This window comes from Ambystoma mexicanum, chromosome 3q (assembly GCF_040938575.1).
Source record: "Ambystoma mexicanum isolate Mex_15411 chromosome 3q, UKY_AmexF1_1, whole genome shotgun sequence".
Lineage (NCBI taxonomy): Eukaryota > Metazoa > Chordata > Amphibia > Caudata > Ambystomatidae > Ambystoma > Ambystoma mexicanum.
The window spans coordinates 274,928,602-274,951,752 of record NC_090926.1 but is presented as its reverse complement, the minus strand read 5'-3'; the positions used below and the strand labels follow the sequence as shown (position 1 = coordinate 274,951,752).

The 23,151-nt window shown below is 47.2% G+C and overlaps 1 protein-coding gene across 2 annotated transcripts in view; it reads right to left on the bottom strand.

The window, feature by feature from the left end:
• The window catches only part of SMARCC2 (SWI/SNF related BAF chromatin remodeling complex subunit C2), a 2,756,167-nt gene that overhangs the window by 2,048,571 nt on the left and 684,445 nt on the right, over positions 1–23,151 (bottom strand). For both annotated transcript variants that reach the window (XM_069653753.1, XM_069653754.1), the window contains exon 7: positions 20,221–20,290. In XM_069653753.1, coding sequence (XP_069509854.1) covers positions 20,221–20,290 — 70 coding nt within the window. The remainder of the gene's footprint in view (positions 1–20,220; positions 20,291–23,151) is intronic.

The following is a 23,151-nucleotide window of genomic DNA, read 5'->3' as shown; positions in this document are numbered from 1 at the left end:
TTAATCATGTCAACAATAGATTGGAATATATGTATACGCAAATGCTCAACTTCTGTATGTTACCTTTGCACACTACATAGTATCACAGCCCGAAATTAAGATTGGTTAAGCAGGAGCTAAAAGCAGCTCCTGGTTTCCCAGCATTAAGCATTTACCAGGAGATACCATTGGGGAACAAGGAGCTAGAACATAGCGACCCCAAATTTAACTTCCACATAAGATGCAAACATATCATTTTGTCCATTATTTAAGACCCCTTATCATTTAAATGGGATATAGATGCATCCTAGTGGTTCTTCTTGATTGTCCCTAATACACACACAGTTAAATTCACATAGGTGTGTTTGTTCGGCATCTGTGTGCCTGGGGAGCCAAAAGTTGCTCCTGGTAGCTGTAGGCTACAACCAAGAGCTAAATAGCTCACAGCTCACCTCAATTTCGAACCTTGAATATGATTCACTAATCCTAATCCACATGTATATTGTTCAATATAGCTGTTATTCAATATATCCAATTACAATTCATAGCTAATCACTGCACAGGGACATGCCTATGGATTGGGGTGTAGCATTCTCTTATTTCTGAATAACATTACCTGAAGAAGCTATATATTGTAATTTGTGGCTTTTGGGCACGAAACCCCATAACATCTCATGGTTGGACTTATTAAGATTAAGGGAGGCTGTTCTTGTGTTGGTTTTTACCCATTTTCCTTGCGTCTGACTACTCACCTGTATTGCACTGGTAATTAATTCATATTCAATTTGATTATCCTAATGTGGAGTGTGTATGTATGGTTTGGAGTGACAATACTTACCTGTGGTTTGTATAAGCTTTGTGTGTAACTGAAGGCTGTGACGAATCAAGGGTATTCATCCCTTCTCCCCAAGTGGGAACCTCCCCTTTGAGGATAGGGAGGTGAACCCGCTCTGCAAGACCCTCTATAGTGCTCTGGGCAAGTGGGACCTCACTGGGAGAGACTCCCCTTTAGGGGACAAGGACTCCAGTTCCTGTGAGGAACTCCCTAAGGCACATACCACAGTAGCATGTATGGGACTATTGTTATGATGCCTACCCCCGGGCAGCTGGACCAAGTCCATCCGCCCCGGAAGCAGGCATCCGGACATCTGTTTAAACCTCAGAAGCCCCGGCTAGGGGCTATCTGGGTTCAGTCCTGGCGCTTTAGACGCCCGGCTCATAGTAGAAATCAGTCCTGGCGCCTAAGGCGCCAGGCTCATAGTCATCACTTACCTCAGGCAGACCATGCTGCACATGCATCCAGGCCAACGTGAGACCTGGAGGGACTATTTTTCCACAAGGACTACTTTTCACTCGGGTGTGGTTCTAGGGACTTCTTACCTGGGACTACTTTCAAAGCTATTTAAACCACGCCCGATCTTCAACACATGCTTCGCGTTATTCTGCATTTAGCAGCGTAACGCTCACCATGTCAGCAAACCTGCATCCAGCCTTCTGCCACGCCCGCCTCGAACACGGAGCCCCTAGGAGAGAAAGGAAAATAGAAGAAGAGGTTAGATTACAGACTTTAATCTGATTCCTCACCTGATTTCGGATCCTGCATCACTCCGAGCCTGAAGGGACATTCTTCCGGCACGCATTGCATCCCAGCTGCAGCGCCGCTCCATTTTCACCAGCCCACAGCATCTCTCGACTCGGCGCTGCCTCTGTCACTTTTTCGGTGATTTTCAACACCTGGGGAAAAGACAAGAAAAAGCAAGGTGAGCCTAAAGAGACTAAAAAGACAATCACTTATATTACAAGACTTACCTGATTATCACCGGAGGCTTTATCCTTCAATATGCCGCATCTAGGAAAAAAGGAAAAGACAGTGAGCTAATCTCACGCACCTTTACAGGACAGTTTGGATAATACAGACTCTTACCTGAACGCCGCCAGCAACCTCCAGACAGAATTTGCCGCCGCAAATCAACAGGGCAGTGCAAGGGTGAACTTTGGACATTTTGAACTCTTTAAAAACTTGGCTAACTCAGGACTCAATAATCGTCCAGAACCCCAACACCTAAAACCAGTGAAGTAACTGGTATCTATGCGCCCCTGCATGCCACGCAGGATGGAGAGCTCACCAATCAAAAATATAAGGTGAGAACACTGACCGGGAATATCGGAGGTGGCAAGTGGGGAGAACGGGAGCAGGGAGGGGGGTCTGCATTCACACCCACGGGGCTAAATACCTTTCTCCATCTACAGGAGAATATTTCTACGAATCAAGCTTACAAGACTGAGGGGGTCCGTCCAGACGGTCATCTTTGCCCTACGCTTCACGCTGGTGAAGGCCGCAGCTGTCTGGGTTCGATCTACGCCCCTGTGGGAACCCTACCTAAAAAACCCCACCCGGGCATTATGGAAACTTCTGAAACCGACCAACTAGCCCAACTGTTAGGGGAACTTAGGGCAGAGGTGCACTCTGCACGTCAAGAGACTAATGCCCTCAGGAGAGAACTTATTTTGTCAAAGGAACACACTGATGATCTTGCTAGACAACTGCTGCAAAGCCAAGCCGGCCAAACACCACTGCCTGCACTCGGAGGGAATCCAACTCCTGTCTCTTCGAGCAATCCTGTGCAAGTGGTTCTCCCAGGGAGCATTCCTCTAGCTCCACCCGAACGTTTTGCTGGGGACCCGAAAAGGTTTGCTGTGTTCATGAACAAGTGCCGCTTGCACTTCCTATGCAGACCAGGAGCCTTCCCAAACGACCAAGCCAAAGTAGCCTTTGTACTGTCGTACCTTAGTGGCAGCGCAGCAGATTGGTCAATCCCGCTGTTCAACCAGGATGACCCTCTTCTTTGGGATTTTCAAGGTTTTCAATTGAGCATGGAAAAACTATTTGCCAGACATTCACAGGGTCTGGCCCTGGATAACAAATTTTTATCCCTACGACAAGGCACTCAGGATCTGCTAACCTATATCGCAACCTTCAACAGGTTAGTGGTGGAAACTGGCTGGCCTGAGGAGATAAGAATTACTTTATTTCATCGTGGGCTTCGGGGTGAACTCAAAGATGTTTTGGCCCAAGTGGTGAACCCACACCAGGATTGCATAGAATATATAGACTTAGTAGTCCAGTTAGACCACGGACTCCAGAATCGAAAGGCTGATCGAGCTGAATTCGAGAATCGAGTTCTGGTCAAACCACATGTTACCTCCAAAGGAACTGACACATCAGAACCCATGCAGATCAGGGGGGTTAAGGAACCCTTAACGAAAAAAGAGAGAGAAAGAAGACGACAAATGCAATTGTGCCTTTATTGTGGGGCTTCAGGACATTTCCTGAGGGATTGCCCTATTGAACCGTCCAAGAAAGTAGCCGGAGTAGCTGTTAGAAATCAAACAGAGCCTGAATCGGGAAACGACCACACCCGACAAGCGTAGAGGACCGCTTGCCGAGCTTGAAGAAGGACACTCAGACCTTGCATCTAATCATACCAATGGTCCTCATTGATCCTAGACTCCCATCACGTATGCACGCAGCAAGGGCATATATCGATAGCGGGGCCGTAGGAAACTATATGGACCATAAATTGGCTTCTAGGATGAATCTATCTCTCTGCAAAAAGACTGCTCCGGATGTCGTCACCACAGTCGATGGAACTGAAATTGACTCAGGGCCTGTAACTCATTCCACTACAGAGAGGACATTGCTGGGTCAGGATGGGCATCGAAAGACTATTGTGTTTGACTTAATCAAAGCCCCACAGTTCCAAATAATACTGGGGATACCTTGGTTAGAAACACATAATCCTTGTATTGATTGGCGAGAGAAGAGAATGACCTTCCCGGATTGTGCACACACCTGCTGCCCAGAAAAACCCTTGAACAAAGGCCTGGCCAGAGTCACTACTCCAGTCGTGCAGTTACCTCAGGAATACCAACAATTCCAGGATGTTTTCCAAAAAGAACAGGCAAATACCTTACCACCACATAGATCATACGATTTTCAAATCGACCACATCCCCGCTGCACAACCCCCATGCAGCAGAATCTACGCCCTCACGGAACCCGAAAATCTTCACCTACGACAATATCTAGACCAATACCTTGCTAATGGTTTAATTCGTCCATCCAAGTCCCCTGTTTCCTGAGCTTTGTTCTTCGTACCGAAAAAGGAAGGTGACCTTAGAACATGTATAGAATACCGCGCATTAAACCAGATTACTGTAAAGAACCGATACCCATTGCCTTTGATCCCCGAGTTACTAGACCAGGTAAAGGATGCTTGCATTTACACTAAATTAGATCTCAGAGGGGCATATCATTTGGTACGTGTAAAGAAGGGCGACGAATGGAAAACTGCCTTCCGCACCAAATACGGATTGTTCGAATATCAGGTGATGCCCTTCGGGTTGTGCAATGCACCTGCAGCCTTCCAGTATTTTATGAACGATGTCGTTCGTGAACTCATCGACGTTTGTGTTGTCGTTTACATTGACGACATTCTAGTGTACTCTTCCTCAGAATCAGATCATGTTGAGCACGTGCGAGCAGTCCTTCAGAAACTACGTCAGCACAAGTTATTTGCAAAACTGGAAAAATGCGTTTTTCATACCACAGAAGTAGAATTCCTGGGATTCATCTTGACTCCAAAAGGAGTCTGAATGGACTCTCGAAAAGTGGATGCAATCCTCAAATGGCCATCACCCAATTTAGTTAAAGGAGTACAAAGCATGCTCGGATTTGCCAATTTCTACCGCAGATTTATTCCAGACTTCTCACAGGTTGTACACCCCATCACAGCACTTTTGCAAAAAAACAAACGCTTCTTGTGGACCGAAGAGGCTGAAAGAACCTTCCAAGAGTTGAAGTCGAAATTCACTTCAGCACCTGTCTTGAATCATCCACGTCTCGAACTTCCATACATAGTCGAAACAGATGCGTCCAGTTTAGCCATGGGGGCTGTCCTGTCCCAGAAGGATCCCGAAACCGGTCAACTTCATCCTGTAGCCTTTTGGTCCAGAAAGTTTTCGGCCCCCGAATTAAACTATGTGGTTAACGATAAAGAATTGTTAGCCATCAAATCCGCCTTCAAAGCTTGGAGACATTACCTTCTCGGTGCTAGGCACACCATCACAGTAATCACTGACCACAGGAACCTGCAGTATTTAAAAACAGCCAAGGCCCAATCATCCCGTCAACTCCGATGGGCGCTATTCTTCGCCAAATTTGATTTCGTGATTACTTATCGACCTGGTTGCAAGAATGGTAAGGCAGATGCCTTATGCCGAATAGGAATGGGAGAAGCATTTTCGAGCCCAGAACCAGTACCCATAATTCCAGGACAAAGAATCCTCGGCGTAACTACTTTACAGACTTTGGAAGATATTCATTTAAAGATTCAACAACTTTTCGATTCAACAGCCCTGCAGGACTGGAACAAAAGAGGCCCAGATTATTCAGTCATTAATGAGTTACCCTACTATCAAGGGCGTCTGTTTTTACCACACAAAGAACTGCAAGAACTGGTAATCTCCAATTACCATGATGCTTTGATGGAAGGACACCCAGGTATTTCCAAGACTGAAGCTAAAATTAAAAGACAATTCTGGTGGGCCACCTGGCGAAAGGACATAGTCATTTGTGTTGTCTTGTGGGACCTGCGCCCAAAACAAAAGCCAGAAGAAGAAACCAGCTGGTCTTTTACAGCCTTTGGATATTCCGCCTACACCTTGGCACACTTTGTCCCTAGACTTTATTACAGATCTACCTCCATGTAATGGGTTTAACACAATTCTAGTAGTTGTTGACCTTTTTTCCAAGATGTCTCACTTTATTCCTTTAAAGGGATTACCTTCCGCTTCAGTTTTGGCCAAGGAATTCCTTGAAAACATTGTTCGAGAACATGGATTTCCTTCTGTATTGGTGTCAGATCGAGGTAGTCAATTAATTTCGCAATTCTGGAAAAAATGTTGCCAACTAGCGCAAATCGACGTGAGGTTATCTACTAGTCACCATCCCCAGACCGATGGTCAGACAGAAAGGACCAACCAGACTCTGGAACAATACCTACGTTGCATGTTACATCAGACCGAGGGCAATTGAAAGGATATATTATGGATTGCCGAATACGCATACAATAACTCAGTACATTCTGGAACCGGACAAAGCCCCTTTTATACCATTTATGGTCATCATCCTCGAACCTCAGAACTTGATTCACCCCAACACTTGGAAATGCCAGCAGTGACCCATTTGCATTCTACGATTACTCAAGCCTTTAAGGAAGAAACTGAACATTTGAAAAAAGCAAAGGAGAAATACAAGAAGAATGCCGATCAGCATAGGAGTGACACTCCCCATTATCAGATTGGAGGTCAAGTTTGGCTGGCAACCAGACACATAACCCTAAAAGGGACTCAAACTTTTAATCCTAGATATTTGGGGCCTTACACAATTAAAAAAATTATCAACCCGGTAGCAGTTAAATTAGAATTGCCCTCTAGTATGCGGATCCATCCCGTCTTCCATGTTTCACTTCTAAAACCAGTTCAACCAGGAACAAGATTAGCCAAGCCACCTGACCCCATCGTAATAGATGGAGAACCTGGTAAAAGATATCCTGGACTCTAAGATGGTTAAATCTAAACTTTTTTATTTAATCGATTGGAAAGGTCATGGGAACCCTGTGACCACATCCATGCACCTCGATTAGTGAAGAAAATTCCTCAGAACTTCCCAGACAAACCAGGGCCCAGAGGAAGAACAACCTTAGGAGGGACCTGGGGGGGGGGAGTGCTATCATGATGCCGACCCCTGGGCAGCTGGACCAAGCCCATCCGCCCCGGAAGCAGGCATCCGGACATCTGTTTAAACCTCAGAAGCCCCGGCTAGGGGCTATCTGGGTTCAGTCCTGGCGCCTTAGGCGCCAGGCTCATAGTAGAAATCAGTCCTGGTGCCTAAGGCGCCAGGCTCATAGTCATCACTTACCTCAGGCAGACCATGCTGCACATGCATCCAGGCCAACGTGAGACCTGGAGGGACTATTTTTCCACAAGGACTACTTTTCACTCGGGTGTGGTTCTAGGGACTTCTTACCGGGGACTACTTTCAAAGCTATTTAAACCACGCCCGATCTTCACACGCTTCGCGTTATTCTGCATTTAGCAGCGTAACGCTCACCGTGTCAGCAAACCTGCATCCAGCCTTCTGCCACGCCCGCCTCGAACACGGAGCCCCTAAGAGAGAAAGGAAAATAGAAGAGGTTAGATTACAGACTTTAATCTGATTCCTCACCTGATTTCGGATCCTGCATCACTCCGAGCCTGAAGGGACATTCCTCCGGCACGCATCGCATCCCAGCTGCAGCGCCGCTCCATTTTCACCAGCCCACAGCATCTCCGACTCGGCGCTGCCTCCGTCACTTTTTCTGTGATTTTCAACACCTGGGGAAAAGACAAGAAAAAGCAAGGTGAGCCCAAAGAGACTAAAAATACAATCACTTATATTACAAGACTTACCTGATTATCACCGGAGGCTTTATCCTTCAGTACGCCGCATCTAGGAAAAAAGGAAAAGACAGTGAGCTAATCTCACGCACCTTTACAGGACAGTTTGGGTAATACAGACTCTTACCTGAACGCTGCCAGCAACCTCCAGACACAATTTGCTGCCGCAAATCAACAGGGGAGTGCAAGAGTGAACTTTGGACATTTTGAACTCTTTAAAAACTCAGGACTCAATAATCGTCCAGAACCCAAACACCTAAAACCAGTGAAGTAACTGGTATCTGCGCGCCCCTTCATGCCACGCAGGATGGAGAACTCACCAATCAAAAATATAAGGTGAGAACACTGACCGGGAATATCGGAGGTGGCAAGTGGGGAGAACGGGAGCAGGGAGGGGGGTCTGCATTCACACCCACTGGGCTAAATACCTTTCTCCATCTACAGGAGAATATTTCTACGAGTCAAGTTTACAAGACTGAGGGGGTCCGTCCAGACGGACATCTTTGCCCTACGCTTCACGCTGGTGGAGGCCGCAGCTGTCTGGGTTCGATCTATGCCCCTGTGGGAACCAGGTGAGCGTAAGAACTATCTGCTAAAAAGAAAAATGTGATCTCTGCATATTTGTCTGAAAGCAATGCTGAAACAAATCGGTCTAAAAAAAGAAAAAGAAGATGTCTCTTTAAGAAGAGACGTACCCTTAACTGAGACGAGTTAAGTCCTAAGCAGGAGAGAGTATCATACGCGGGGGAAGCCCCCTGACGTGATCACGCCTGCGGGTGGCGGACCGGAGATCAGCCGCGCAGAGCCTGCAACGCTTGAAGAGGCAAAGAATGCCAGTCCGATACGCCGGAAGCCTGGTGCCCAGTGCATCCACCGAAAGATAAACGGTTGTGAGGCCGGAGAACGGAATCCGACACTAGGTGGTGGCAGGATCACGTCCTTATCATGGTGGGCACACCGAGACCATCAGAAAAGAGAGCCCGAACAGCTTCCTAACACTAGCATCCGTATATGGCAGCGACCACAAGGGAAGGCAAGAATGGGAGACCGGCAAAATGGAAGAACGAGAAGACAAACGCAAAAGAAGACAACCTGAGTGGATGCCATGCACTGCAACTTTCCCCTGCATACAAAGAGATAACAGGGATAATGGGAGATGCGGGAGCCCACCGGGGCAACATTGTACAGAGAGAGAAACTCGTCCCAGTAGTAGCTGTCACGCTTACCGGGAGACCGGGGTTCATTGCTCGCGCTCTTCCCCCCTGGCGCCTCTATTCGCGCTTTCGCGCTTGGGGAGACGCCGGGGGGGGGGAGAGCTCCGGGGACATGGGCTGCGGCTCCTCGGCGCGTGCGTCAGGGACCGCGGTCACGGTCCCGCGCATGCGCCGTGGGGCGGTCACCCAGGATTGGAGCAGCTTGCTGCTCAAGCCTCATTCTGGGTCCGCCGGCGCCTGGCAACCATCAGGCTTGCGCTCCGGGCCTCGCAGGCGCCGGCGGCCCATAAAGGGAGAGACGCGGTCGGGAGCAGATCGCGTCTCAACGCGTTCTGTTCCGGATCGTGTCCTCGCTCACCCTTGCTTAGCCCAGCTTAGCCTCTGCCCCAGTTCCTGACCTGCTCTCCTTCTCCTTTTGCCTGTTGCCTTTTGGTCTCCCCTTGGGCAAGTTGTTCCCAGTTCTCTCCCCCCTGGTTCCAGTCTGCTTCCCTTCTCTTCCTGGTTCCTCTCCCTTGCCAGCCCTTGTTTTCCTGCCTGCCTACTCCCTCCAATCCTCCTGGCCAAGCCATTTCTCTGTGGTTCCCTCCAGTGCTTCTCTTGGGACTTTCTCCATTTTTTGGACTCTCATCATCTCAGTCCCCAGTACCAGCCACGGGAGTACAGCTTCCACACCTTTGGACTCTAGTCACCACAACACCCATTGCCAGCTACGGAAGTACGGAATCCACACCTTTGGTCTCTCATCTTCACAGCCTCCAGTACCAGCTACGGGAGTACAGCTTCCACACCTTTGAACTCTCGTCATCACAACACCCATTGCCAGCTACGGGAGTACGCTCCCACTACTTGGGACTCTCAACTTCTCAAGACATCCAGTGCTAGTTTCTGGAGAACTACCTTCTCATCTTTGAACTCCGGAGCTTGCATCTTTAAGGATATCTCCTTCCACTTCACCTGCCTGTGCTTGCACAGTTCCGTCGTCACTGAATCCAGCTTGTGGCGTTGGGAATCGGTCCATCTTCTACCCAGTATCCATTCAGGGTGGAGGAGGGGCTGGTTGCTTGTGTCACCCAATCTTCTTGTCAGCCTGGCTGCCCCGTCGAGATCGACCAGGAATTCAGGTACGCAACATTCCCGTGATTCTCACCTTAACAGATTGAGACGCCTACCTTCCGATCTGGAAATGGAAGACACACAGGACCTGCGGAACGATTTGCAAGCCCTCAGAGCAGAGATGACTGCCTTACACCAAGAAAATCAAGTCTTACGTCAGATGGTAACTCAGGGGACAGGAGGTGCTCCGCAGGCTGAAAGTTCTTTGGCCCATACTGCCCCAATCAGGTTCGATGGAGACCCACGTCGAGTGGCGGAATTCTGCAACCACTGTCGTATCCATTTCCTTTTCAGGTCTACCTATTTCAATAATGATAAGGCCAAGATCGGATATATCTTGGGAAATTTAACTGGGAATGCCCTAGCCTGGGCTACACCTTTTGTGGCTACTAATAGCCCCATTTTGAATGATTTTGCTGCTTTTGAGAAGGCATTCTTGGAGGTTTTTCAGACACCCAATCTGGCTGCCGCTGCACAGAATCAGCTAATGGACATCAAGCAGGGCAGTTCCGACATTATAACATACATCAGTCGCTTCCGCCTGTTGGCTACAGATTCACAATGGCCAGAAGTCACGCAAAAGACCCTGTTTCGCCGGGGGTTGAGGGAAGAATACAAGGACGAACTACTTCACATCCCCGAACCTGAAAGTCTCCAACTCTTAATTAATCAGGTGCTTCGCATTGACCGGAGACTAGCCGAACGAAAGGCTGAGAGACGTCGGCTGGAGAAATTCAATCCCAGAACAGCCAGTCTTCCCGCCGGGGCTTTTGGTTCAACAGAATCTGGTCCAGAACCTATGCAGTTGGGAGCAGTGAGAGGGCCGTTATCGGACGAGGAAAGAAGACGAAGAAGAACTTTACGCCTATGTCTGTACTGTGGTGCTGCCGGACACTACTTGGGAATGTGTCCTTTACGGCCACATAAGAAGAAGTCGGGAAACTAGAGGACCTGTCGTGTGGAGGAAAGGCAACGACAGGTCTCACCCCTTTTTCAGACCTTTCCACCTTTTGCTCGATTCTTCTTCCCATGCAACCTGCTGTTCTACAAACATTGAGGGTTCAGATTCAACTGCCCGGTCGGACGCTTGAAGTTTTTGGGCTGTTGGATAGTGGAGCGTCTGGCAATTACATCGATGAGGATTTTGCTAGCAGCCACAAGATTCCTCTTTTGCCCAGACACACAGCCCTTCCTGTGGAGGTTATTGACGGCACTCCTTTGTCTTCTGGACCGGTTCGTCTGCACACTCTAGGATTAAGTCTTCGGCTCGCCGATCACGTGGAGAGGCTTGCTTTGGACGTTATCAGGTCACCTACCTACAAGTTGGTCTTAGGGTTACCTTGGCTCCAGCATCACAATCCGGTTATTGATTGGAGGACGCACACCTTGATCTTCTCCTCCACCTCTTGTACCTCAAAATGCAGCTTGCCAGTCCAGACTCTGGTTTCTTTGACTAATTTGGAACTTCGCGACAAGGGGACCAGCCTTTGTTCCGCATTTCTGATTCCTCCTGAGTATGCCGACTTTGAACAAGTTTTTGCTGAACCAAGTAACATACCCCTGCCACCTCATCGGTCGTTCGATTGTGCCATAGAACTGCGTCCTGGTGTTGAGATTCCTCATGGCAAACTGTACGCTTTGTCTCGGGAGGAGAGACGAGTATTGCAGGATTACTTATCGGACTGTTTGAGTAAGGGGTACATCGTACCATGCAAATCTCCCGCTGGATTTCCTTTGTTTTTTGTAAAGAAAAAGGAAGGCACTTTAAGACCCTGTGTAGATTACCGGCAATTAAATGATATTACCATCAAAGACCGGTACCCACTACCGTTGATTCGTAGTATCCTTGAGACCCAACATCAGGCTCGGATTTTTACTAAGCTTGATCTTCGAGGGGCCTATCATCTGGTCCGCATCAAGCGTGGAGATGAATGGAAGACAGCATTTAAGACACCATTTGGGCATTTCGAATATAGGGTGATGCCTTTTGGTCTGTGCAATGCCCCTGCGGTTTTCCAGCGGCTCATGGATCACATCTTTGGAGACGTAATTGGAATCTCAGTCTGGATTTATCTGGATGACATTTTAATCTTTTCCAGATCAAAGGAGGAACACATAAGTCATGTACGAGAGGTCCTCAATCGACTTTTCCACAAACATCTGTTTGTTAAGGCAGAGAAGTGTTCCTTTCATCAATCCAGGATAGAATTCCTAGGATTCGTAATAAGTCAATCTGGTATTGAGATGGATTTCAAGAAAGTCCAAGCAATTCAAGAGTGGCAACAGCCTCATGATGTAAGGTCCTTGCAACGCTTTTTGGGATTCGCCAACTTTTACAGGCAATTCATTCCACGCTTCTCTGAGATCTCTGCACCTCTCACTAGACTGACGAGCAGCAAGATTGCTTTCCTGTGGGACTCTTCTGCCACACAAGCTTTTGACGCCTTGAAGTCAGCCTTTATGGCCGCTCCAATCCTACGCCACCCACAGGATGACTTGCCCTTCATTGTTGAAGCAGACGCTTCGGACTTTGCTGTTGGGGCAGTACTTCTACAGAAGGATCCCGCTACATCGGTTGAACATCCCGTGGCTTACTTCTCTCGCAAGTTGAATCCTAGCGAAAGGAACTATGCAGTTATTGAGAAGGAACTGTTGGCTATCAAGATAGCGTTTGAGGAATGGAGACACCACCTATTGGGAGCCCGCTTCTCGGTTGAGGTCCGTACTGATCACCAAAACCTGCAGTATTTGCGCTCCTTGCAATGTCGGACACCCAGGCAGGCTCGGTGGGCCTTCTTCTTTTCTCCGTTTGTGTTTCATATTACTTACATCCCCGGGTCCTCGAATTTAAGAGCAGATGCCTTGTCTCGGTCCTTGGAGATAGAGAAGAAAGAAGACAACTCCAGTCAGATTCAACCACTGATCTCTTCTCATCATTTTCTATCGACCTTGTCACCACTCTTACAGTCAGTATCAGACGCCATCCGGTCTGATTCTTGGAGGTCAGTTTTGCTTCGACGGCCCTCAATATCTGAAAATCATGGCCTCTTATTCTTTCGGAAAAGACTGTACGTCCCTGAAGGAGAGATTCGTGATGGCATTTTGCACGGTGTTCATGATTCCCCCATTGGAGGCCATCGAGGGATTCGTGCAACACAAGAATTACTATCATGACAATTTTGGTGGCCTGGCTGGGCTGGGGAGGTTCGGAGATATGTACAGGCCTGTCCGATCTGTGCTCAATCCAAAGTTCCCAGACAACATCCTTTGGGGTTGCTTTCTCCTACTGAATTACTGCCATACCCTTGGCACTCAATTGCTACCGACTTTATTGTCGACCTTCCTCCCTCTGCAGGGCACACTTGTATTATGGTCGTTGTGGACTGTTTTACGAAATATGCCCATTTCATCCCTTTCGTGGAGATACCTACCGCGGTCCAGATGGCCACAGCTTTTCTACACGAAATCTATCGTTTGCATGGTCTTCCTGAGAAAATCATCTCTGACCGAGGGGCTCAGTTTCTCTCTTCCTTTTGGAGTAAAGTGTGTGGTCATCTTGGTATCCATAGAGCCTTAAGCTCGGGTTATCATCCGCAGTCCAATGGTCTCACGGAAAGAACGAACCAGACTCTGGAAACCTACCTCCGTAGTTTTGCAAATGCCACGCAAACCAATTGGAGTACCTATCTAGATTTAGCTGAGGTGTCCTACAATAATTCTTTTCACTCTTCCATTGGGACCAGCCCCTTTCATTGCTCTATGGGACAACATCCCAAGTTGTTTCCTTTCCACCCTGCACCGACCAGTACGGTTCCTTCCACTGATGCCTTGGTTTCAACTATCCAACGGCAGCATGAATTGGCACGTAACTCTTTGTTTGAAGGCTGCTCGTGACCATATGAAGATTCAGGCTGACCGTAGGAGGCGGGTGGAACCTGATTTCCAGGTTGGGGATAGGGTTTGGCTGTCCTCTAAGAATCTGCCTCATCGCAACCTACCTGTTAAATTGGCTCCTCGGTACTTTGGCCCATTTAGGATTGTTAAACACCTGTCCTCTGTAGCTTTTCGTCTCCAGCTGCCCCGTTCGTGGCATGTTCATCCTGTTTTCCATGTTTCCCTCCTGAAGCCCTATGTGGTGGATCCCTATGGTCGTTCCGGTGCTTGTCCGGCCCCTGTTCTGGTACAGGGGGTTCCAGAATTCGAGGTTCAGGAGATATGTGATGCCCGCTATCGCAGGGGGGTGCTCCATTTCCTGGTGGATTGGAAGGGGTACCCGGCCTGTGATCGCACTTGGGATCCCTCTCGGCATGTGCACGCTCCGCGTCTTGTGCGCGAGTTCTATCACCGGTTTCCCTGGAAACCTGGGGCTCTGGGCCTTCCTGGGAGGGGGTATAGTGTCACGCTTACCGGGAGACCGGGGTTCATTGCTCGCGCTCTTCCTCCCTGGCGCCTCTATTCGCGCTTTCGCGCTTGGGGAGACGCCGGGGGGAGAGCTCCAGGGACATGGGCTGCGGCTCCTCGGCGCGTCCGTCAGGGACCGCGGTCATGGTTCCGCGCATGCGCCGTGGGGCGGTCACCCAGGATTGGAGCAGCTTGCTGCTCAAGCCTCATTCTGGGTCCGCCGGCGCCTGGCAACCATCAGGCTCGCGCTCCGGGCCTCGCAGGCGCCGGCGGCCCATAAAGGGAGAGACGCGGTCGGGAGCAGATCGCGTCTCAACGCGTTCTGTTCCGGATCGTGTCCTCGCTCACCCTTGCTTAGCCCAGCTTAGCCTCTGCCCCAGTTCCTGACCTGCTCTCCTTCTCCTTTTGCCTGTTGCCTTTTGGTCTCCCCTTGGGCAAGTTGTTCCCAGTTCTCTCCCCCCTGGTTCCAGTCTGCTTCCCTTCTCTTCCTGGTTCCTCTCCCTTGCCAGCCCTTGTTTTCCTGCCTGCCTACTCCCTCCAATCCTCCTGGCCAAGCCATTTCTCTGTGGTTCCCTCCAGTGCTTCTCTTGGGACTTTCTCCATTTTTTGGACTCTCATCATCTCAGTCCCCAGTACCAGCCACGGGAGTACAGCTTCCACACCTTTGGACTCTAGTCACCACAACACCCATTGCCAGCTACGGAATTACGGAATCCACACCTTTGGTCTCTCATCTTCACAGCCTCCAGTACCAACTACGGGAGTACAGCTTCCACACCTTTGGACTCTCGTCATCACAACACCCATTGCCAGCTACGGGAGTACGCTCCCACTACTTGGGACTCTCAACTTCTCAAGACATCCAGTGCTAGTTTCTGGAGAACTACCTTCTCATCTTTGAACTCCGGAGCTTGCCTCTTCAAGGATATCTCCTTCCACTTCACCTGCCTGTGCTTGCACAGTTCCGTCGTCACTGAATCCAGCTTGTGGCGTTGGGAATCGGTCCATCTTCTACCCAGTATCCATTCAGGGTGGAGGAGGGGCTGGTTGCTTGTGTCACCCAATCTTCTTGTCAGCCTGGCTGCCCCGTCGAGATCGACCAGGAATTCAGGTAAGCAACATTCCCGTGATTCTCACCTTAACAGTAGCGACGAAATACTGAATATAAAACTCTTTAACTGGAACTGTGCGAAGCAGATAAAGGGAAGAACAAATAACTCTGTGGGAAGTAGATAAAGACTCTGTACAAAGACCAGTAAAAGAAGGGGAAATACCCTACGAGTTCAATTGTGAAGAATGGAGAAAGTATGGCATAACATATTGTAATAAAGGAGAGGAGATAGGACTATCCAGTGAACAAGTTAGCTACAGAAAGAGAACCAAAAGAAAGGGGAGATACCAAATTGGATAAAATCAAACCACATCCAATATGAGAAAGCCTCGATAAACAGAATGAGAGGTCTACAAATTCAGACAACAGTGTAAGAAAATATCACGAGGAAAGTTGTCAAAGACACATCGCTAAAGAGAGTACCAGACCTAAAAATATTGTGGAAGAGCTAGAAGAATAAATTAAGGAGATATCCAGAGACTATTATAAAGATCATGCTAGGAAACAAACACAAGAAAGAGATTTTGCTATAAAGAGACTAACAGAAGATAACAGAATACATGGGGAGAGGAAATTCTTTCTTTGAGACGTCTTGGCGACAAACAAGCACCTTTACATAGGCAAGGAAACCCTTCCAGCAGTAAGAAAGATAGGCCTTATTTGTATAATTTCAGTAAAACAAAGTCAGAATGCCACTAACATGTCCGACTCCTTCCCCCGACCTGCCAAAAGGGCCAATAAATAACTATTTTTTTATAAAAGACTGTCTATGTTTAATTATTGGTGTTGCTCTATGTGGACTCATTGTAGCCCTAAAACACTTGCACCTTTCCTGAGACTAAACTCTGACTGCTCAGCTATCGTAACTTAACTTTGTTTTGGCTAACCTCTCAGTCTCTTCTCCATTTACCATAAATAGGGAGGTCTCCCAAAATCTTCCTACCAGGGCTCTTTTTGGAGATCCATCTTCACATTAGCCTTCAAAGAGCTTATGTTATGCAGCCTTCAAAATCATTTGCATTTCTTCTAACCTCTCTTACTACATTTGGAGATTTGTCATAATATTGATCAACAGCATCTTATTCGATCTCTGCAATGACCTAGTTGGTGTGTTGCTTTGGAAGTTTCTGGTGGTGTTCTTTTTACAGTATGACATAGCCCACAGGGGGTGGACAGGGAGAGTGGAGGGGACTGAGTGGAGGCAGACTTGGACATTAAGGTGGATCTTCATTTTGATTCATTATTGGGAATTAGACCTCTTGACCGCACGCATACTTTGCCCCCTGTATAAGTTCTATGACACAATGTACTTGGTTTTCAATTCGAGCATTACAACCCATCTCATGTAGCAATAGTCATAACTTTGCATTATTTGGATACGGCTAGATTGTACTCCAAGCAGTAACACCTTTGCATTTTTTTGCCTCCACAAAAACAAAAGAAAAAGGGTGTGGGATCTCATTCAGCCGCAAAATCCACTTTACCTTGAAGAAACAATTGACAGATAGAAATGGCAGATTTCTTTGTCTTGCAGATTCCTAGGGGGGCCCTAAAGTAACTCACCTACAGCTTAGGCCCTTATACAAAGCCAGAAATATTTACTTACAAACTACTTGTTTCTGCAGTAGGTTCTCTGGAACTAAGAGGCAAGTTAATTCTCACCTGGATAGAACCAAAGAACATTTTTGGGAATCGAACCAGGCACCTAAAGATATATCCTTCGGGGAGGAAGGATAGCTCAGGGGCAACACGTTTGTCTTGGAAGCAAGACAACGCAGCGCACACAGGTCTGAATCCTGATTCCGTGCTTAGAAAGCACACGTTGGTATTAAGCGCGTTATAAATGAACAATTATTAGAATTACATCTTTTTAAGGAAAGCGATTTATTAGAAATCTGTCGGTTTCAGTATCCCTAGGATAGGAAGTTCGCATTGTTCTGTCATGCTCACAGAGTATACACCAGGCTGGACTACATTATGATTGGTTACCCCTTCTTTAGTTGTAGATTTGAGTACAGGCGTTGTTAAATTGGTTCTCTGTGCTACCATTTTTTTTGCAGTCTTACTTAATCCTGAGAAAAGAAGCACCTACAACCTGGAAGCTTAACGCTTCCTTCAAAATAAAAAGTTTGAAAAAGGAATTGGATGTCGATATTTCAAATGATTTTATTGAAAACACCTCTGCCAATGTCAATTGGCATACCTGGTGGGAACCTTTTAAGACCACCATGAGGGGTACTCTTAGAGAAAGTGGCCTAGTTATAAAAGCTGCATGCCTGTGAAAGTGAAAAGCTCACAGCCCAGCTTCGAGGCCTAGTTATGTTATAGGGATGAATACTGGGTAAAGTGGGGTTTTCTGCCAATTGCAAGCAGTAAGAAATAAGATTTAGTCAAATTTTGTTTTTTGTTGTATTCATCAGAAACCTATTACTGAGCCATGAATACTGTTGAAAGTGCAGATGATGGAGATGCTTATGATTTCCTATCTGGCTCTGACCTGCTATCTATATATCCCTCTTAAAGGCATATTATTGTATAGCAAAATCACTGAAGAAGAGATATTATTAGTTATGAAATCAGCCACATTGCACATTGAACAATGTACCAGACCAAGACGAGTTCACTATTCTATTTTATAAAAATCTTTGCAGGCTGGGTTTTGGATAAGAAAAGGACTTCTGCAATCATTTCTTCAGATCAGCATTGGAGCCAAGAATCCTTTGTAGAAGAAAAACCAACTGAAGGTCCAAAGATGATGGCAGAACTAGCATCCCCTTCTGTGTCTGGCTCGTGGAAGCACTCTTGGACTACCTGCTTTGCAAAGGCCCTGTGCAGTTCTTCAACCCCTGGATTGGTGGGACCAACCAGTCACGATGTGCACTAGAACCCAGCACTCCAAAGTGTCCCAGAACCACCTGGTGGACAGACGAGCTCTCCAGTGGGCTATCTCGCTAGAACCGTCACTGTTCCGCGTTTGCAGCTAGAACTTTGGTGGTCCCCAACCTGTGGTACAAGTTGCCTTCCTGCCGAATTTCAGCCTACCAGGTTCAAGGCAACCTGTCCTGGAAGGACATCTACAACTGCGACTGAAAGGACACGTGCTGTCATATGTGTATGGTGGTCATCGCTGGAACTTGCCTTAACCGATCCTGTGAGGTGTCCTGAAGAGTTCTGCATCTGTGAATTTCTCCATCGCCAAAGGGATGCACTCTGGTCCTTCAACCGACCAGAAGAATCCTTGCACCCGCAGCTCCTGGTCACCTCTCACCAGAACCAACTGCAGGAATTCCAACCTCCAGCGACCCCCCCGTCGACCCATCCAGTGCTCTGGGTAAATAAACACAAAGCATTTGTCTCCCCCTGTTCTCCATAGGATAACACTGAGGAAAGGTCTCTTTGTATCCTTCCATTCCACTGCTTTTATTTCGAATCAGAGTAGTAAAACCTGAATGATAAGAACACAATTTACTTTCCTAGCAAGTTATTTGAATTTCTTCTTTTGAACTATCACCAACACAAGTAAACCTACCTGTTACATAAACATTCTGGGGAGAAGCATTGTGACTTTAGGCACAAAGCCCCACCCTTCTTATGGATGGAACTGCTGCAGCTAGGGAATATCCCTTGTGACTTGGTTCCTTCTTACTGCATCACTTCACTTACCTCTTTTATTGATGTAAGTCATTGAATGCATTTTAAGGACTTTTGGTGACTATATATATATATCTTTGAGCATTGCACGATAATCACTGGCTTGTTTAATTTATTTAGTGTGTTTAAAGCCTAGAATAAATACTGTATTTTTACACATTCCTCTTTAAATTTAATTATTGTGTGCTTTACTGTGTGCACTCACTGTGGACCCCTGGCCTCACTCACAATCTAATGAGAGTAGCCTTGACTGATCTCCTTTGCTACCTTAATTGGGTTTTGGCTAACCTCTCAGATTCCCATGTTCACTCTAACTCGGGTGGCCTCCTAAAATATGTCTATCAGGCCAGACTCTATAAATCCATCTTAACAGTAGGCCATACCAAGCTCTGAGGGAGAGCAAACATATTACCAGGCTAGGTAAGACAGAAAAAGTGGGCTTCTCATCAGAACACAAAGGACCGGGTCGTCAGTGTGTGGTGCAGGCTAAGGACCTACTGCTAGTGGTACATGCAAACAAATGTCTTCTTCGTTGCTGCAACAATGTCCAGGAAACTGAGGGTAATAAAAGGTGTCTCCTCATCTCTTAGGTTTGGAAGGCAAAGCTCTGAATGGTAGTGTCACATAGTGTCCACATGAGTGATGAGGGCAAGTTGGCCATGTGAGTCACCTAGGCAGGTAAAGGGAATATGTTTGGCCAAGTGACAGGGGGAAAATAAAAAAACTGAAGAAGAGACATTGTGGAGATGTTTAGTTATGTATTCTGGGAGACTGCAGGGCCAACTGCCCTTCCTTTTGGTGGTAGTTAGTCACATTTTGATTTATCAAAAAAAGAATAATTTTAATTCTTTTTAAAAAACATTTTTTATGTTGATCTTTCCCTGGCAGCCGAGGAATCTTACTAAGAAGATGATCACTCTGGGGACAACTCTTGCTGGAAAATCTACTAATGTAAGCAGAGTCCTGGCTGGCATGATCCTTATACAAAACACATTCCTGGCTGGAGTTTGGAGGGAACACAGACAAAAAAGAGCACTCAAAACAAGAACATCACAGAAACCACCATTTACAAAAACCTGTACACAGTAAAGGCCAAACTACCTCTGGCCTTCCCAAAAAGCATCACGCTAGACAGAGAGAGAGAGAGAGAGAGAGAGAGAGAGAGAGAGAGAGAGAGAGAGAGAGAGACACTGCAGAATGCCCATTCATAGCATAACCAAGTAGAAAACAAACCAATTGCAGTTTGACTCACCTGTCTGGAAAATAGCCCCAGTGAAGAAGCACCTGCTTATCTCTTTTCATGATCGGCCGCACCCATTCTTCTATCGGAGGTAAAGAAACAGCGAGTTAAGGAGGTTTCTTGGAATCAAGGGATAACCACAACAAAAAAAGCCACAATGTGCACAGAAGTGAGGAAGAGGAAACCGTTTTGGATGGAGAAGCAATGACATCCAGGTCCTTGCTGTTGGCATATCCTACTGCTAGCAATAATGAGCTTTGTTCGCTTGTCAGAAGAACAAGTTACTTACCAACTGGTAACGTTCTTTCGATTGGATGTTCCTCCAACGTATTCCTCATCTTTGATGTATTCCACCCAGCTTCAGCTGCTTCGGAAAAAAATTTCGGCAGAGGGCGCCGTGCGTCGATGTCGTCGAGTCGATGGTCCCACGAAGGCCTCTGTCGAGGGTGATGTCATCGGGTGTATAAGTAGCATGCGTGGTGCCCGTTGGCTTCAGTTCTGTTTTTGCCCCTTCATTATTGATTTTTCACTGTGTAGACTGTGCCGGTAGACAGGTATTTGCCTTGCGAGAGTTGGAGTGGCAACAGCCCGGGAAAAATCTACAGAGGGGTAGGTTGGGAAGGCGATGAGGAATACATTGGAGGAACATCCAATCGAAAGAACGTTACCAGTTGGTAAGTTACTTGTTCTTCGAGTGGATTGTGTCCTCCAACGTATTCCTCATCTTTGATAGACTCCCAAAGCAGTAAGGATAATTTTTATGGAGGAGGGATTAGATTTTTTTTTTTCGATATCTTTAGGTAGCCGAGTATAGGACTGCTCTACCAAAATTCAGCTCCTTAGATTGGGAAGCATCTAGGCTGTAGAACTTTGAAAAAGTATGCAGCGATGACCAAGTCGCTGCTTCACAAATGGACCTTATAGGAACACCTCTTTATAGGGCTGTAGACGAAGCGATGCCCCTGGTGGAAAGAGCCCTTAGACCTTCTGGTGGGTCTTTTCCCACCAGTCTGTAGCATTCCGAGATGCAAAGCACAATCCAATGTGATATTGTTTGTTTTGTTACTGACTGATCTTTTTCCTGTGTAACCAATAAACAGTTGGCTGTCCACTCTAAGCCTAGAAAGCCTAGAGATATACAAGCTTAAAGCTCTTTTTGGATCCAATCTGTGTAATCTTTCCTCCTCCTTACTAGGAGGAGGTGGAGGATAGAATGCGTGTAACACAATTTTTTGATTTAAATAAAACTCAGATGCCACTTTTGGTAAAAATTAGGGTTTAACCCTCAACACAACTCTGTCCTTATGGAACACAGTATAAGGTGGACCAGAAGACAGTGCCTGCAAGTCGCTCACTCTTCTTGCAGATGTTAAAGCAACTAGGAAAGCAGTTTTCCATGTCAGTAATCTGTTAGGCAGAAACCTGTGCAGTTCCCTTAGGGACCACTGCAAAAGATTTAAGACTACAGGTGTTGGCAGTAAACCCACTTGGTAGCAGTCTGTACCACCCAGATTTACCTGGTAGCTGTGGCTGAGCAGTCAGACTTCCCTCAAGAAGAGTTAGGCAGTATGCAAAGTATACTCAATAGGCACTCAGATACAATAATACAAGCAAACACTGACCAGAGCTTTGGTATCAAAGTATATAATTATTTATTTAAAAACACACAGTTGAAACACTCCAGCACTCTTATTGTAAAATATTCTAAACACAGTTACTATTATGATATATACACCCCTTTTTCCCTATTAGAAAATCACAGTAAAACACCACTTATTTTCATACAGAGGTGAGCGCTTAACTAGATTGCACTCTAATAGGTTTGTGAAAAAGGGAGGGAAAAAGACAGAATAAGCAGAGGTACACCACTCTACGATTCCAGAACACTGTTAGCAAGGCAGAGAGCAATAAGTAACTGGTGAGCCAAAGTCCAAAGGCTGGGCCCACTCTTAGAGAGAGCAGAGCACAAATGCGCCCAAGATCACACAGTTACACTAGTCTTAGAAAGTCTTGCAGAGGGTTCAGCAAAGCGTTTAGAGAGGCTTAGAAAAGTTTAGCCAAGGTGTCCCAGACTAACCCAGGTTCGAAAGCCGGGGGCTAAATCTACCCCGTACAGTCGGTAGCAAGGGAAGCCAGGCGGGACAAGGTACCTTAAGTGGGAAGGATCCTCCAGCGGTGGCAGTTGTTCCTGGTAGTGGGTGCAAGTTGCGTCGTCGTCCAGGGGAAGAGAAGATCTCGACTTGGAGGAAAGATGAAGGTCGTTGCACTACCATGGCAGCAACCAGCCGCGGAGTTTTCCGGTTAAAAGGCGGTACCTTGGTTTCGCGGTCGTGGTAAAACGTGGTATCCCGGTTGCCGGGGTGCTTGGCACGGGCAAGGCGGCCACGAGATACGTCGGGTAAGCGAAAAGACGGTGAAACTGGTTATCCCCACCAGTCAAAGGAAGAAGACTCTCCGGCGGGAGATCTCCTCTGTCGTTGGGAAAAGTGGTGAGGCAGTCCAGCAGGGCTCCACCAGTGGTGGTGTCGTGGCAGGTGGGCTCAGCTTCTCCCTTGTCGGATTCTTAGGTCCTGTGGCGACTTCTGAAGTTCCAGTCCCCAAAGCCCTGCTTTTATGCAGCAAACCCCCATTCACTTAGCCTAGCTGTCACTCAAACATGCTAAGTGGTGAGCCGGCCGGCTCACCACTTGGGCCAATCAGGACGGAGTGCGACTTGCGTTGCCTAGGCAACTCAGTCCAGGGTGCCTAAATTCCCCTCCACCCCTCCTAAGTACCCCAGACACAGTGGCACCAATTTGGAGGGCTTCTGTGGAGAAGCCCGCCAAAAAGTGGAACAAAGGGCTCGACTTGGGTTGGAGTCACAGAAGAGAACACAAACGCCATTTTAAAATCAGGTTTTGGCAAAAAATACCAACCGGAGAATTAATATTAATTAAATAAACC